This window comes from Myxine glutinosa, chromosome 6 (genome assembly GCF_964187855.1).
Source record: "Myxine glutinosa chromosome 6, kmMyxGlut1.1, whole genome shotgun sequence".
In the NCBI taxonomy this organism is placed as follows: Eukaryota; Metazoa; Chordata; class Myxini; order Myxiniformes; family Myxinidae; genus Myxine; species Myxine glutinosa.
Window position 1 is genome coordinate 6,282,546 of NC_136266.1, and position 17,859 is coordinate 6,300,404.

Below are 17,859 nucleotides of genomic sequence, written 5' to 3' on the forward strand. Positions count from 1 at the left end.
CCCCATCGAAAATACGAACTTATCCTTTGGGCGCATCACGAGGACGTTGTGCTAAAGCTTCCAAACAGGGCAAAAGATCAGCCTTGCCGGTTGGTGGCCGCATTGTATTGATACCTTCAGCCAATGCAGGTGGCCACCCATGACACTCATATTCATAAAATGTGTTAAGATCACCATCTCTAGTTTGGCAAGAAATGTACATTCGTGAGAAGAGCTCCACATTACTTTTCATACGTGTAATCTTCGCCTCAGACTTTCCAGGTGTTTTCTTGGGCTTCGATTTCAACAGTGGCAGATTGTTCTTTGAAATGCTATCATAGAAATTGTCAGAAGGATCCTTGATTCACTGCCCCACAAATCCGTCAAATTGTGTTTTGCCAGTGTCCTCCATGGATCGCACTGCGGCTATCACTTCATCAGGCATGATGACCTTTGTGTCAAGCACATACAAGTCATTACTGTCTTCCGCAAACGGGTTTCCAAGTTTTTCAAAGGAACTGATTGCATTATTGAGATCTGATGCAAAGGATTTCTGGACACTAGGCAATTGTTCGTGGTGGCGGACATCAGTTTGCCTCTGTCTTTGAAACTGGTCCTCAAACTCATTCAGGATTCTGGCTATTTCTGCACCAGCTACCATCCACCGGCGAAGAGCCCCTTCATTCTCAGTAATTCCAATGACTCCACCATCACCTTTCACATAAGCGTTCTGCTGTTCGTGTATCTGATCGTGTGCCATAGCAGAGAACTTGTGTGATGACTTCTGAGTGACAAAGTTCCCCTTGACAAATTCACGATGGATATCCATGGAATCGTTTGAAAGTTCCTGAAGGTCTGTTACATGCACTGTCAACCATCTGGCGTAATGGTAATGGTCCATGGCAAACATCCACGGAATGATCACCGTGAGAGTCTCCACATAGAGCGTGTAGTTGGCTTCCCGTTGTGATCTTATGAATGCCAAGAGAAGACACTCCAACTGCAGGACTTTATTCCAGTAGCAAAACTGGGGGTACTTTGTAGCCATCTTCTTGCTCCAAAGATCAAATGATTGTAAATCTTCAGTTTCACATGTTTTCCGGTAGTCATCGTATGCCTTTCGCTGCAGAGCGTACAACGCCGCTACTGTGACTTGGTGTGCCCATTGTGACCTCGATATTTGCGAACCTTTGTGAAGACTATCTGCTCTTCCCTCTGTTGTTACACCAGCACTGGTCATTACACTTGCCCAGCCACTCCCCTCCAGGAAGCTGCCGATCGCTTTCAACAAGGCCATCTCTACATGAAGTCCTCCCATCATCACAACAAACTTGTCTTCACCATATATACCTGGCCAAGTCCATTGAATCTTCTTTGCAATTGCATAGAGTGGTTGATCAACGGTCAGAACTGGAACTTGTCCGGGGTTTACTAGTTCTGTCGCCTGCTTGATTAAATTCATTCCATGCTTCACCATTGCCAATGTGTGAGCACTCTCGCGGAACAGAGGTAGCAGTCCTGTAATTGCAGGAGGCCGAGGAACTTCAACCTGCAGATTTGCCATGTATGCTGACCAGGAGATATTATCTTCACTCTCAAGACCTTCCTTCTCCTGCAGACTTTGTACAAACGAAAGCCACTGACTTTCTTTGTCCTGTATTCCGGAGGACACACTTGGAGTGGATGGACCTTTTGGTTTTCTTGGAATGGGATTATTAGTTGGAAATGTTTCAGGAGGCACATCACTGTAAGATGCAGGAAGGGCGGCTATGGTTTTGGATCGCTGTTTGTTCTCATTCTCAGTGACATTCTCATGATTTCGAATGCTGCCACTTTTGTCATGTGAAACATGTTGTGTCAGTGATAACGCGGTTCCATGAAATGAACTTTGTGCTGATGCTGATGATGGGTTGTGATCTATGTTGTCTAGGTTGCCTGTTGTGAATATTCCACTTCGCAATTTTGTTGGACACACAACGCCGTCATGTTTGTATATTTCTATGACTCTGTTGGCCTCATCTGTGGATACCTCCAGTATGCGATCATAGGAAACACACAAACCATGTTGAAAAAGAACGTCAACGAGATCCCGTTTCCTTGTTTTGCTATGAATGAGAAGACCCAGGTAAAGTGGCAGTGATGTTTCACGTTTCAAATTGTGACGTACTGCTGTAGTTTCCAACCTTCCTCGTTTCATAGTGTTGAATGTTACAAGTTGAGTTAAGGATTGCACAGAGATGCCTCCCTTGTTGTTTGCGTTTTGTTTTTGTATGTTTGTACCAGCAAGAATCATTTCCATCAACGCTGCTAATGATGGTGGTGAGTTGTTATATGATTCGTTAACTAGGGATCCATTGAATTGGTATTGCTTTTGCAAAATATCTTTGCGCACAATCTGGGCAGCTCTCATGAGAATGACCGCGTCGTTGTCAGAGCTTTGTCTACAAGCATGCAATAAAGCTTCACCAATGTCCTCTTTGAATGACAGTGCCACTTCATGGTTGCTCTTATGTGCCTCAAGTTGCGGAAGGTGTCTGAGAAGCTTGTCCTTAAGGTGAGTTGAATTAATCCTCTTTGAGATATCACCTCCCAGTTGTGCCAGACGTTCTGTATAAAGCTTTGTGAGATCGGCTAACTTGAAAGTGTAACTGTCATCTGTACACTTCATCTATCTATAATTCCAGTAATCTCTGTGTGTATGTATGTATGTATGTATGTATGTATGTATGTATGTATGTATGTATGTATGTTTGTCTGTGACCGCTGTTTCTCGACAACTACCGGTCCGATATACTTTAAACTTGCCAGGTATATTGCTGGGGACCCGAGGATGTGCCTTTTCAAGGTTTCATATTAATCGGAGTAGTTACCGAGCTATGTCCAAAAAACGATTCAACCAATCAGAGAGCAGCGAGCTATCACGTGTGCCGAACGTGGCGAACAGACTCTGCCTCGGACGGCACATTTGAGAGCGTATTCATTTATTTCACGTTGGCAAACTATGTTGGCGTTCAACTATGTTTTAAAACTAATTAAAACTAATTTGCGATTCATCGTAACTGCGATATGCGACCTTCCGGACAGTGAAGACTGCACTTCCGGCAGCCAATCACAGAACGCGTTGTTGCGTTGGCGTGGCCGATGTGAGAGCGAGCCGAGCCGAGCGCGTGCGCCATTACGGTTCGTAATTCGATTTCTTCCGGAGAAAATAATAATTTCTCGATTTCTTATGCGCATTATTTCTCCCAATTCAGTCAGAGCGAAGAGCGTTGTTTTTTTTGTTTACGGGCGTACGGGCGTACGGGCGGGGTAGAGCGTACGGGTAGCGTTTTTTTTTTTTTTTGGCAAGGAACGGGCACCCACGTACGGGCATGCCCTAGTTTCTTCCAAATAGGCTATCAATTCGGCCAAAGCTACTGATTCTGGTGGCATATTTTCACTTGAACTGGCTTCCTCATTCTTTCTTACAAATGATCTGTATCGAGTGTGGAGAACAGTCATGCACTTCTTGTGATAAACAGCATCTGATGCCGTCATATCACCTACAGACAATCTAGCCAGGAGTTTTGTATCCCTCAATTCTGTTGCCATCAATCGAACATTGGAATCTACATTTTTTGTTGCCGCTCTGTGGACTATTTCTTCATTACTGATAATGCTATCACAAAAGAAACATGTGCTAGCAGTACTCTGTTCAACGGATGGAGATTTGAAACTTGTTCTGAGTCTTTTCTTAACAGGCGAGTAAGTTTCTTCACCAAGTTTAAGGTCTGAACTTTGCTTTCTTTCCCTCGATTCAGCCCTGGCCACACGAGAGCTGCTGCACTGCACATAACAGTTTTTGTGCCATTTGGCAGCATGCGCAGCTAGGGTTTCTGCAATACCGCAACCATCATCTAGTCGGGAAATGTTTATCCCGCAAGGCAAGGCACCTAAATCATTCAATGCCTTGAGATTTTGAGCAAGATTCTCGTAGACGTCTAGACACGACTGATTGCTGCCCTTACGTGCATCTCTTAGTGGTTCATTTTCAGAACGTTTCTGGCAAAGAGAGCAAATGTTCCAGTCTGTTGGCATTGGAATTGTTGACGATGTTTTCTTTGATTTCGACATTGGATCTGAAAGAGAAAAAACATAAAAAAAATAAATTATTGGAATGTCATGTGAATGTTCAGTTCCGGCAGAAAGTGTTAAATTTCACATACAGGGGTATTTTGGGGCGCTGAATTTCCCAAATTTCTACTGCCTTCGACAAAATTACAAACCCATCAGTAGATTTGAGATGCAACAATTTTCCAGTTATCATAATAATGCTCAAATGATTTAACATTATGACATTACCGTACACTGTGCTATTAAAGCAATGAAAACATCGATGTTTGTCTTGGCGGCCATATTGGAATTTAAAATGGCGGCCATATCGTTTGTCAGACATTTCAAATTATTGCATTATTGAACTCAGCATGTCAACATACCCTTGTGTACCAAATTTCAGCGCCACAGGTCATTTAGAACCCAAGATAGGGAATTTCAACATTTCGTCTTGGCAGCCATATTGGAATTCAAGATGGCGGCCGGTCCATTGGTTAGATCTCTTGGATCCGCCAATTTTTGAAATCAGCGCCCCAAAATACCCCTGTATGCGAAATTTCACACTTTCTGCCGGAAATGAACATCTTTTTCACATATCTGCCCCACTAAAGGCCGCATTCCAGTGGATTGGGAGCTGAGTACCCTCGTCCCTCTATACAAGGGGAAGGATGACCCTCTGGAGTGTGGCTCATACCGAGCGATAAAGTTATTGGAGCATGGAATGAAGGTATTGGAAAGGGTGTTGGAGAGGAGGATAAGGAAGAAGGTGAAGATCGACGAAATGCAGTTTGGATTTATGCCAGGAAGAGGAACGACAGACGGGCTCTTTATTGTGAGGCAGTTGCAGGAGAAGTACATGGAGAAGAGGAGGAAGTTGTTTCTTGGGTTTGTTGATCTGGAGAAAGCATTCGATAGGGTTCCACGTGAAGTTGTGACATGGGCATTGAGGAAGTTCGGAGTGGAGGAATGGTTGATCAGAGTAGTGATGGCAATGTACAAAAGAGCGCGCACAGCTGTAAGGACGAAGGACGGGAACAGTGGTGAGTTTGAGGTGAAGGTGGGAGTGCATCAGGGGTCGGTACTAAGTCCATTACTATTTGTAGCTGTGATGGAGGTGCTGGCTCGGAACGTAAAGGAGGGTTTACCCTGCGAGTTGTTGTATGCAGATGATCTGGTGTTGATTGCAGAAAGTATGGATGGACGGAAGGAGAAGATGAACAAGTGGAAGGAATGTATGGAGACAAAAGGTCTGAAGGTGAATATCAGAAAAACGAAGGTGATGGAAAGTGGTAAAGCATGTGGTGAGGTGGAAAGAACTGGGAAGTGGCCGTGTGCTGTGTGCAGGAAGGGTGTCGGAGTGAATTCCATTCAATGTACAATGTGCACCGAGTGGGTTCATCAAAAATGTAGTGGTTTGAGAAGGTCATTAACCAGTGTGGCAGCTACATTCAAATGTAACGTGTGCACAGAGGGAGCTGCAGATGGAGGAAATGTTGAGTTGGATCTTGGAGACGGCATGAAGCTGGAAGGTGTGAAAACATTTTGTTACCTCGGAGACATGCTGAATGGAGAAGGTGGATCAGACTCGGCAACGGCTGCGAGAGAGAGATGTGCATGGAAAAAGTTTCGGGAACTGAGTGGCGTTCTGACGAGGAGGGGAGTGTCGTTGAAGCTGAAGGGAAAGCTGTATGCTGCATGTGTGAGAAGTGTTATGATTTATGGGAGCAAGACATGGGTAATGAACGTAGAGCAGCAACGAAGGCTGGAAAGGTTGGAAATGCGAATGGTTCGGTGGATTTGTGGAGTATCGTTGAGAGACAGGAAGACAAATGATGAATTGTGAAAGATGATGGGAACAGAGCCTGTGATGGATGCTGTGAAGAGAAACAGGTTGAGATGGTTCGGTCATGTGTTGAGGAAGGATGAAAGTGACTGGTTGAGAAGAGTGATGGAAATGAATGTAGAAGGAAGTAGAGGACGGGGAAGACCGAGAAAGACTTGGCTAAAGATGGTCGAAGAAGAAATGCGGGCAAGGGGGTTAACAAGGGGAGATGCAGAAAATAGGGCAAAATGGAGAATATAGTCATGAGGACCGCAAGGCTAACCCCCGCTCTTGCAGGGAAACTGGCCTTAAAATGCCTGTTGTTGTTGTTGTATTCACTTTTTTGAAATACCAACTTCCTTCCTGGAAGTCCTTGCAGTGTCCTTGTGTTTTATACTTCTCCCACGCCTCCCCCCCTTCGCATGCCTCTTCCCCCCCCCCCCCCCCCCCAAGCCGTCCCACAGATCTCCCGAAGTCCCAGCTCTCAAATGTTGTGTTTGTGTGCTTTTGCACAAAGGTGCAAAAACAGATCCTTGCAACTACAGACCAATCAGCCTTCTCCCAATTATCAGCAAAGTCATGGAATCCATCATTGCTTCGGATATCAAATCTTTCCTCTTCTCAAATGGCTTGATCTGTGATCATCAATTTGGTTTCAGACCAGGTCACTCTACTCTGGACATGCTGCTTCTGCTGTCTCAACAATGGATGGAGGTCCTCAATGCCAAACAGGAAATTAGAGCCGTCTCCCTTGACATATCACGTGCCTTCGATACGGTCTGGCACCCCGCTCTGCTCACCAAACTCTCCTCTTATGGTATCCATGGAAATCTCCACGCATGGCTTGCGGACTTCCTCTCTCGTCCTAGTCAACGTCTGGCCCTGAATGTGTTTCTCTCATCTCTCCTTCCTGTTCAGGCTGGAGTTCCCCAAGGCAGTGTTCTAGGCCCTGTGCTTTTTCTGGTCTTCATCAATAATCTCTCTGACTATATTGAAAATCCTCTCTATCTCTTTGCTGATGACTCCACTCTCTGCCGCTCCATTCCTCATCCCTCAGATCAGCAGTCTGCAGCCTCCTCACTCTCTGCAGACCTGGACAAAATCACAGACTAGTCAAACAAGTGGAACATGTCTTTCAATCCTGACAAATCTCACACTCTTACTGTCTCTCCGAAAAGACCGACTGGACAACCCTCCCATCCACTTTCCGAACAATCCTCTCCAAGTTCTGTCACTCAAGCTTTTGGGTCTCACTATCTGCCATGATCTTTCATGGGAAAACCACATTTCAAATCTGGCCTTCAAAGCCAGTCGCCGACTGGGCATCCTCCGGCATGCAAAGTCCTTCCTTGGCACACCTGAGCTCCTCACCACATACAAAGCTTTCATCCGCAGCTCAATGGAATACTGTTCTCCCCTCTGGGCCGGTGATCCTGCCTCACACCTAGCTTGGCTTCACGCTGTTGAAACCAAAGCTTTCAGAATCATTGGAATCTCCCGCGATGAAGCCAACTCCGAGGGCCTTTCACTTACTCACCGCAGGCAGGTGGGTGGGCTTTTTGTCTTCTACCGACTCCTCTCCGGCCTTGCTCCCCCAGCAATCTCTGGGCTCTGTCCCCCAAATATTCCTGCAGGTCGCACAAGATCTGCCTGCAACCCTCTTATGGTTAAACTGCCAAAATCAAGACTCTCTGCTCACCTTCACTCCTTCATTCCTCTTTTCTCCCGCCTCTGGAACAAACTCCCTCACTCTCTTAAATCCCACTCCTCCCTCCAGGTCTTTAAAACGGATGTTCACCACCATCTCTTATCTTCCCCCATCCAAAACCGTGATCTTTTCTACCCCCGCTAATTTCACCCCAGATTCACTTTTTTGAAATACCAACTTCCTTCCTGGAAGTCCTTGCAGTGTCCTTGTGTTTTATACTTCTCCCACCCCTCCCCCCCATCCCTCCTCCCCCCCCAAGCCCTCCCACAGATCTCCCGATGTCCATGCTCTCAAATGTTGTGTTTGTGTGCTTCCCCTTCTCTCCCCATCTTGTCTACCTCTACCCTTATTATGTTTTGTATGTCTGTTTGATTTTTATTGTGTGATAAATGTTAGCTCTTTCACGAGCCTCGGTCCTGTATCCAAAAAAAAAAAAAAAAAAACCCTATCAATTAACGAGCACATGATCCTACACCCTATCGATTAACACGCACATATTCTTACACCCTATCGATTAACTAGCACATATTCTTACACCCTATCGATTAACTAGCACATATTCTTACACCCTATCGATTACACAACAACACACAACATGCATTTTAAGGCCATGTTCCCTGCTAGAACGGGGGTTAGCCTTATCGGTTAGCCTTACACCCTATCGATTAACTAGCACATATTCTTACACCCTATCGAGGAGGAGGGGAGGGGGGAGAAGGGGAGGGGGGAAGTGTGGGGAGGGGGGTAGGGGGGTGTGGAAGTGTAAATTTATGCAGCAAGTAATTTATATGAGCCACAACCTGCTTTCCTAGTCTGCAAGTTTTTTTGTGGTTTCCATGCAGAATCTGGGATTTCCTCCAGTTGGCAAGTTATCATTTACCAAATTAGTTGCTCGAGAAAAGTAAAAATTATTAGTGGAGGCAATGGTGGACCACATATTGTCATGACAAAATCATTTATGACCGAGGGTAATACGATTACATATGGGATGTTCTTTTGAAATAATGTAATGCTGGATTTAGTATGTCTCATTGAAGTTCCACGAGTTTCATAAGTAAAGATATTGGTTTTTTTTCTTGGTATGGCTGACAGCTGGCGTGGCAATGTCTGAGTAAAATTAGTATTCAGAACTGTCCATTGTTTGGTGGAAACTAATTACTATTGGTGCTTGCTTGCCAAGGCGCTTGGTAAACAAGTGTTCGTTATGACAAATCGTCTCAGTATGAGGTCTGGAAAACTACCATTGTTTTAATAAATTAGATGTAAATATTTGTAAGGTGTGTCCCCTCCCACTTTTGCCTACGTGACTTCTGGGGGGATGGTAGTTCCGAAATCCATCCTCAACTTAATGTTACAACTAGGTTTTGAGAAAATTGTATAGAACTATAAAAATTGCATGCAGTATTGAGTTTTATAACAAAACTAAACTGAACAACGGTTCGGAAATAATATACCTGTAATTCATATAATTGCATGTAGGTTTACTACATCCGGGTAGCTATCTCTGGGAATTGTCAGCGTTCTCAGTAAAATCTTTCAAAAGAACGATAATTAAACACTGAATCAAGATAGCTTATTAGTATTTGATAAAGGTTAGTCTAAAATATAAAATCCTATAAAAAAAATCCATGTAGGCTCGCTCTCTCTGGCTCTCTGATATAGGTTCATACCTCTTACTTATGAGGAAAAGATGAGATTGCAGATTGGAAAAGGATGTGATTGTCATAGCTACTGAGTGACCTTTTGATTAAATAAGGACTTCGTTATTGTATGCCTGTTTATATATTTTCTAAATATTAAACCATAAAGTTAATGTCCCTGCAATGGCATTATAAAACGTTGCTGCAAAGTTATAATAACGTTAACGCAACGTTATGATTGATAGGGTCTTGGCGCCGAAGAGTCTCGACCAAACACATTCTTCTCATTAAAGAATTTGAAAATGCAGATCTGCTCTCAGCGGGGAGTACTCTCATCTCAAGATTTCACTCGACCAATCACATTGTATCCCCCGATCCTTGCTCCCTCCCACCCAAACTTTGCCCAACCAATCCTACTGCTCTCCCCTTCTCTTCGCTCCTCCCCCTCCACTTGCTCCTCCCACTTGAAATTGTATAAAAATCAGAACTGATGTCCAAATAGCTAGGATACTTCACTTTGCTGGTCGATTCTGTATGTTCATACTGTATGTTAACTGTATTCTATGCATGCTGGTGTTTGGTATGACATTTCTTTGTGCATCTCTACTGTACCAGGATTTTCACTTAGGACTTTGATCTAGGATTTGTTGTAAATCTTCCTTGTGTGCTTTTATGAATTGTAGCGTGCTCTCCTTGGTTTGATAAGGGTTATTGTTTTCTTGCTGTGTATTTATTGGTAGACAGAAAGTGTTGTCCTCCTCGGGAATTAAAATTTGACTCTCTTCTAACATTGAATTTTTGGTTCATCTATTACATACTACTGTAGGAAAATATCCCTATCAAAATGGCGACCGTGACAGGGTGCTAACTCTAAGACGACCTGGAAAACAAAGACTTGAGCACAAAGCTGTACTCTCCTCTTCCTCTTGGTAACGTATCTAACGAACGTACAGATTTTGATTCCCGAGTATTATAGTCACAGGGTGGTGTATTGTGTTAACTATTTGTATCATCTGTCTGTCTGTTCTTGCATAAATTTGCAGTGTGGTGTGTGATTTGGTGTGTGAGTTGGTTGGTTATTTGGTTGGTGGGTATACCAGACGGTTGATCGTGTGAAATACCCCAGGAGTGTTTTGTCAAAGTGGTTTGTTGCCACTAGATTTGACAGGTTAAACACGGATGTCCGCATTTTTGTAGCGGTGCTTCTGAACAGTCACTTACTCTTACTGCAGAAGGAGTGGTGATGTTGTGTGTGTTTTGTCAAAATTAGATTTTATCTAAGTTTTGACCGGTTAAACACAGGTGTCCGCATGCAGTAGCGGTGGTTCTAACTGTTTAACTCACTTAAGCAGTGGTAAACAGTTATTTGGTGTTGTGTAAAGTGAGTTGGTTGCTTATTTGTCACAGTAAGGTGACAGTTGTGTTTTTTAAGCTTGTTTGCCGATATCGAGCTGGACTTGGTGTCAGGGAACTGCTTAGGACATAAAATCGTGTTGTGTGTATGGTAAATTGCATTTTAGGTACATCAGTGTTGATTTGGTGCCTTGATTGCTTTGTGTTTCGGTCCTCATTGAAATCGATTTTGATTGATTGCTGATCGTGATTTGTTTCCTCTGTAAATGTACGAGTTGGTTGTTCTTATATTTGTGTTATTGATCAAAGACTTGTGATTTTTGTAATTGTAAGTGCAATTGTTTTGCATTTGTTGTATTTGTTTGCGTGCATTGTACTTATAATTGTACAATTGTACTTGGAGGTTTGAACTGCGATACTTTGCAGAAATAAGATCAGTGCATTGTTGCTGGAAATTGACTCATCTTCGTGTGAGACATGGGTAATTGTTGTCGGAAGAGGCAAGTAGGCCTTCCTGTCAGAGGTACTTGTGTGCATTATATGTACCAGCATCATGGTCCTGACTCAATTAAGGATGTTGGACAATGGAGTAAATGGACTGAAGGATATGCTAAGAACTTTCCTCAAGAAGGAACATTTGAAAGAAATAGATTAAATAGATTAGAGCAGGAACTGGAGGAAAAGGAAAAACTAGAGAATGTTAGCTGGAAACGTTTCCATAAAAATGGGATGTTGAAGGTAGAAATAGGGATGAGAAGATTAAGTTCTCTGAATTAAGAAGTGATGTAAAAGGTATGCAAAAGAGTATGGGAAAGTTTTCAACCAAGTTGATGCCTCTCGAAGTAGGAAGCAAAATGGCATCTTCAGCCCCTGAATCCCAACTGTATTCTCAAAATTAATTAGATGAGATATTAAGATGTGAGAGTGAATCACCTTTGTATGGCAGACGACGACCTCCTACCTATGAACAAGCAGGGAGTCAAGGAGAGGTACCTGGTGGTCAAGGTGCCCTTGACATACATACACCTGTTGTGACACCTAGTGCACCTGTTCCACCTGTTGTGACACCTAGTGCACCTGTTCCACCTGTTATGACACCTAGTGCACCCGTTGCACCTGTTCCACCTGTTGCCATATATACACCTGTTGTGATATCTCATGCACCTGTTCCACCTGTTGGCATACCTGCACCTGTTGTGATATCTCATGTACCTGTTCCACCTGTTGGCATACCTGCACCTGTTGTGATATCTCATGCACCTGTTCCACCTGTTGGCATACCTGCACCTGTTGTGATATCTCATGCACCTGTTCCACCTGTTGCATCACCTAGTGTATCTATGGCAGATCAAGTACAGGTGGTGTCATCTGGACCAGGTGAAGGAGCTGCTGCTGCAGGCTCCCCTAATGAGGTGCCATCTGCAACCATGCAAAGTGAGGACATAGGACAGATGAATGATTCAGGTACTACCCCAGCAGATGCTACAAGTGGACAGCAGGTATACCACGTTGACTCTGCCCCTCAGCAGGGTTCCCAAGCCTATCATTTGCGAAGCGGTGGGCCGGCTCCCCCAATGCCACCAGCCTCTCAAAGAGTGTCACCAAATAAGGGAAAACATAACACTATATCAACAGGGATTTCGGAACTACCATCCCAAATTACTAATTTCCCCATGAGACAAGTACCAGGGGCTCAACGAGGGCAAAGAGAGCTTGTGCACAGACCTTGGCCATTTCCTGAGCTCAGAGAAATAAAAAAACAGTATGCCATCGATTAAGCTTGATCCGAGTAAATTTGCAGATGAGTTGCAGATGATTGTAAATACACAAATGCCAACTGTCAGAGATATGGACATCCATCAAGATGCTATAATTCCAAATTCCACTCTGCTGGCTCAATTGAAATCGGTAGCAGAATGGAAATCTTTTTTTTTTTTAAATTAAGCTTTTTAAAGCTTTAATTAAGGAAATCATTTAAGCTTCTTTTTTTTTTTTGCCTAAAACACTCCCAGGCACTCACTGATGAACCTCTGAAAGTTTGATGAAGATCCGTTCAGCCATCTCTGAATAAAACGCGGACACACACACACAGACAACTCGCGTTTATAATATATAGACCAGCCGAAAGCACCCGGCGTTGCCCGGGTTCTTTTTGAATGAATTTACGACTATAATTCAGCTCAGCTTATAATTGCGAAATTGGCCCAGCCCGGCCGAGGCAGCCTCGACCTGCCTCACCCACCTAGCCTATAACCTTCCTGGGGCCCGTCCTGACATTTTTGGTTCTTTTAGAATGAATTTGGACATCATGTCAAAGTGGACATCTCTCTGACCATTCTCAGAGAGCCTCCTCAGCGTCGACGAGTCTGGCATTTCACTCAGGCCAACTGGCACGGTCTTCAAGCAGCCATCAATCATCTGGACTGGTCTCCCATCTCTACCGCCTCTGACATCAACTCATCCTGGGAATTCTTTCAAAGTAAATTGCTCTCTCTCATGCACAGATTTATCCCATCTCGTCTTCAGTTGTCATACCCTTCCTCCTCCCGTCCATGGTACACGGATTCTTGTGGTGAGGCTGTTGCCCTGAAACAACTTGCTTTCGTCTCCTGGAAAGCAAATCCAACGGAAGGAAATCTCATTTCCTTTCACAAAGCCCGAAACAAGTGTGTGTCCACCCTCAGGAGAGCCAGGAAACAATATCTCACCATTCTCAAGACCGAACTCTCTTATCTGTCTCCCTCTTCCAAATCCTGGTGGCGTCTGGTCAAATCTGTTTCTGGTGTTTGTTCCCCCTCCATCCCCTCCCTCACCTCAAACGGCTTAACGGCTGACTCCGCACGTGAAAAAGCTGAATGCCTCAACTCTGTGTTTGCCTCTAAATCTTGTGTCCCAAACCCATCCCTCTCTGTACCCACCGTACCCAGTCGTACCCAGCTGCTCCTGGACTCTGTGTCCTTTCCTCCTGACAAGGTGGAAAAGTTTCTGTCAACCCTCGACTCTGATTCTGCAACTGGTCCTGACGGCATCAGCCCACGGGTCCTAAAATCATGTGCTTCCGCTCTTTCACTCCCTCTTTCTGTTCTCTTCACTCTCTCCTTTGCTCAAGGTCATCTGCCATCTGCTTGGAAATCAGCCAACATCACCGCTTTGCACAAAAAAGGTGCAAAAACAGATCCCAGCAACTACAGACCAATCAGCCTTCTCCCAATTATCAGCAAAGTCATGGAATCCATCATTGCTTCAGATATGAAATCTTTCCTCTTCTCCAATGGCTTGATCTCTGATCATCAATTTGGTTTCAGACCTGGTCACTCTTCTCAGGACATGCTGCTTCTGCTTTCTCAACAATGGATGGAGGTCCTCAACGCCAAACAGGAAATTAGAGCTGTCTCCCTTGACATTTCACGTGCCTTCGATACGGTCTAGCACCCTGCTCTGCTCACCAAACTCTCCTCCTTTGGTATCCATGGAAATCTCCACGCATGGCTGGCGGACTTCCTCTCTGGTCGTAGTCAACGTGTGGCCCTGAATGGGTTTCTCTCATCTCCTCTTCCTGTTCAGGCTGGAGTTCCCCAAGGTAGTGTTCTGGGCCCTGTGCTTTTTCTGGTCTTCATCAATGATCTCTCTGACTCTCTTGAAAATCCTCTCTATCTCTTTGCTGACGACTCTACTCTCTGTCGCTCCATTCCTCATCCCTCAGATCGGCAGTCTGCAGCCTCCTCACTCTCTGCAGACCTGGACAAAATCACAGACTGGGCAAACAAATGGAACATGTCTTTCAATCCTGATAAATCCCACACTCTTACGATGTCTCTCCGAAAAGACCGACTGGAAAACCCTCCCATCCACTTTCTGAATAATCCTCTCCAAGAAGTTCTGTCACTCTAGCTTTTGGGTCTCACTATTTGCCATGATCTTTCCTGGGAAAACCACATTTCAAATCTGGCCTCCAAAGCCAGTCTCCCTTGACTGGGCATCCTCCGTCGTGCGAAGTCCTTCCTTGGCACATCTGAGCTCCTCACCACATACAAGACTTTCATCCGCAGCTCTATGGAATACTGCTCTCCCCTCTGGTCTGGTGCTCCTGCCTCACACCTAGCCCGTCTTCACGCTGTTGAAACCAAAGCGTTCAGAATCATTGGAATCTCCCGCGATGAAGCTAACTCCAAGGGCCTTTCACTCACTCACCGCAGGCAGGTTGGTGGTCTTTCCGTCTTCTACCGACTCCTCTCTGGCCTTGCCCCCCCAGCCCTCTCTGGGCACTGTCCCCCAAATATTCCTACAGGTCGCACAAGATCTGCCTGCAACCCTCTTATGGTTAAACTGCCAAAATCAAGACTTTCTGCTCACCTTCACTCCTTCATTCCTCTTTTCTCCCGCCTCTGGAACAAACTCCCTCACTCTCTTCAATCCCACTCCACCCTCCAGGTCTTTAAAACAGCTGTTCACCACCATCTCTTATCCTCCCCCATCCAAAACCTTGATCTTTTCTACCCCCGCTAATTTCGGTCCCCTTGTGTTTTATACTTCTACCACCTCCCCCCCCCCCCCCCCCCCCTTCCCACGCCTCCTGCCCCCAAGCCCTCTCCCTCCCACACTTCTCCCTGCTCTCAAATGTTGTGGTTGTGTGCTTCCCCTTGTCTCCCCATCTTGTCTTCCGCTCCCTCTTTTTGTATATTTTGTTTGTCTGGTTGATTTGTTTGTGAAATAAATGTTAGCTCTTTCACGAGCCTCGATTCAGTATAAAAAAAAAAAAAAAAAAAAAAAAAAAAATTTACTACTATAATTCAGCTTTTACTTGCGGCCGTAGAAGATTGACTACTATAATTCAGCTTTTACTCGCGGCCGTAGAAGATTGACTACTATAATTCAGCTCAGCTTTTAATTGCGAAATGGGCCCAGCCCGGCCGAGGCGGCCTCGACCGGCCTTGCCACCTCGCCTATTACCTTGCCGGGACCCATCCCGACATTTTTTGTGTCAGAGGTTTCCTCCTATCTTTCAACGTTCAGGAGATTGGCGCGTGCAGACAAACAAACAAACAAACAAATAAAAACTTTCTTTTATATATATAGATAAATTGTGAAAGTCCTAAGGTTCTTCAAACAAATTCCCCATCACCATAGTTTTTAGAGCTCCCACCCTGAGAAGTGTACCTCAATCTCAGTCTGTTGGCGCAGTGACAGTTGTGCATCGCGATACGCATTGGCCCTGACGATCTGCTGTTCGATTCCCTGCACAACCGCTTCACAGCCATCACACCTAGGGCAATGGGACAAAGTTTTATACATCCTAAAATATATTTCCACATTGGCTGAGAAGACTGGACCAATCAAATCACAACAGCACTCACCATTGGCGAAGTGTATTGGCAATGTTGGCCACATCTGCAGGCCGGAGGTCTCGGCTAAGTGCCGCCTCCACTTCAAGGCGCTGCCTTCGCTGGTCCAGGCGACCACGGACAACATCCGCATACACCGCTGCAATTATCGTGTCTTCCAGCTCTCGAAGGCAGGACAACTGCAACTCTGAGAGCAGCAACGAGTAAGGGATGCACTGTAATGGTAGCAGGTGAAGTGGGTAAAAGGAGAAAGGAAGGGATACTTGTCGTGATCTGGAAGGCAGTAGACCGATTATGTGGGGATGGTAGAGATATTCCCATAGGATGAATACACCACAAACCATTAAAAAAAAAAAATCTCATAAGAAACAAACTTGTAAACCCAAGTACCTACCAGTTGTCTGTAGAGGATTTCACATCCAAGAACATTAACCCGGTCTAAAAGGTCTAAGTGGTAGAAAGGTCGAAATGTCCAAAAGGTACTACATTCCAATAGTCATGGTCCAATAATACATAATTAATGGACATATTCACGGTCCAAATCACATTCAAAGAGTATTTAATTAATTGAAATGCTCAAATGGGTCAACCAAGGCTTCACCTTGACAAACATTCACAGTCCAAAGATGTGTGGATGATAAAAACAACATCGGGCCATTGTGTATGGTGTGTGTGTGTGTGTGTGTGTGTGTGTGTGTGTGTGTGTGTGTGTGTGTGTGTGTGTGTGTGTGTGTGTATACACGCATGTGTCGTTTGAGCGTGCGAGGGTGAAAGTGAGCGAGTGGTGCTCGTGTGTTGGCTGTTATCTCCTTTTGCGAGTTTTAGGAAGTGGAACGGAGTCCTCCGAGGACCCAAAGTATCCACCCTCCTCTTCAGGAAGGGATCACAGTTCATGGACCAAGCTGTTCAACTTTTTCAGAGTTTTGTTCCAAGGTCTCTTTTCAGGATGGTCACCGAACCCCGGAATCCAGTTGTAGTTCATTTGTGGTAATATTCCCGGGGATGGTTTTTAAAATCTCAGGGAGGTTCTTCTTCATCATTCCTGTTGCTCCAGTTATCACTGGTACAATTTCGATGCTCTTTACATTCCAAGATCTCTTGACCTCATTTTTGTGGTCCTTGTATTTGGTCATTTTCTTGATATCTGCATTGTTTAGGTCAAAATCGCTGGGTACTGATATCTCAATCATCAATGCTGTCTTTTCCTTTTTGTTCCCGGACGCAATGCTTTGTTTTCCATGTTCACGCTCGATGGAATCAGGTCGTACGTGAGCATGATGTCCTCATTTTCAATGATTCGTGTTTCTATGAGTTTACTGGTACTGGGATATTTACATTTTTGCAGATTTGCCAATGAATCACTTTGCATATTTTGTTGTGCTGTTGTGTGTAAAGTTGTTCTGATAATAGTTTTTTGCATCCCGAGAGTAGGTGACTCGTACTTTGTTTCTGTCTTGCAGAATTTACACTTGCCTGTCTGACTTAGTCCCACTATCTTTTTAAATCCATTGGTGTAGTGTCCTTGATCTTTGGCAGCAATTATGATTTGTTCTCCGTCCCAGTTGAACTGACCTCTTAAACATTCCAATGAGCCTTCTTTGTCAATCCCCACTCTGAACAATTATTAGCCCCCGTTGGGCTTGGTGCAAAATGGGGGCTTGTGGATTTGGTCTCGTCTCGTCCGTCCGTCCATCCATCTGCAACCAGATCGAAGATTTATGGAACGATTTTGTTCATACTTGGCACAAAGTTTATACATGATGGTATACATGTGCACATGATTTTGTTTCGTGATGCAATCAAGGATGGCCGACTGGTAGAGTGGCAGCCATTTTAGTTGTAAAAAACCCAATATTCAACACGTACTCAACCTTTTCTCAGACATGCATTTACCAATCTTGTTCAAACTTTTCACAGAGATAA

The 17,859-nt window shown here is 44.6% G+C and overlaps 1 protein-coding gene across 2 annotated transcripts in view; it reads right to left on the reverse strand.

Annotated features, from left to right (window-relative positions):
* Nucleotides 1-17,859, reverse strand: part of LOC137429569 (COP9 signalosome complex subunit 7b) — a 72,872-nt gene that overhangs the window by 11,623 nt on the left and 43,390 nt on the right. For both annotated transcript variants that reach the window (XM_068119580.2, XM_068119579.2), the window contains exons 5-6: nt 15,949-16,151; nt 15,752-15,857 (exon numbers count right to left, since the gene is read on the reverse strand). In XM_068119580.2, the coding sequence (XP_067975681.1) occupies nt 15,752-15,857; nt 15,949-16,151 (309 nt within the window). The remainder of the gene's footprint in view (nt 1-15,751; nt 15,858-15,948; nt 16,152-17,859) is intronic.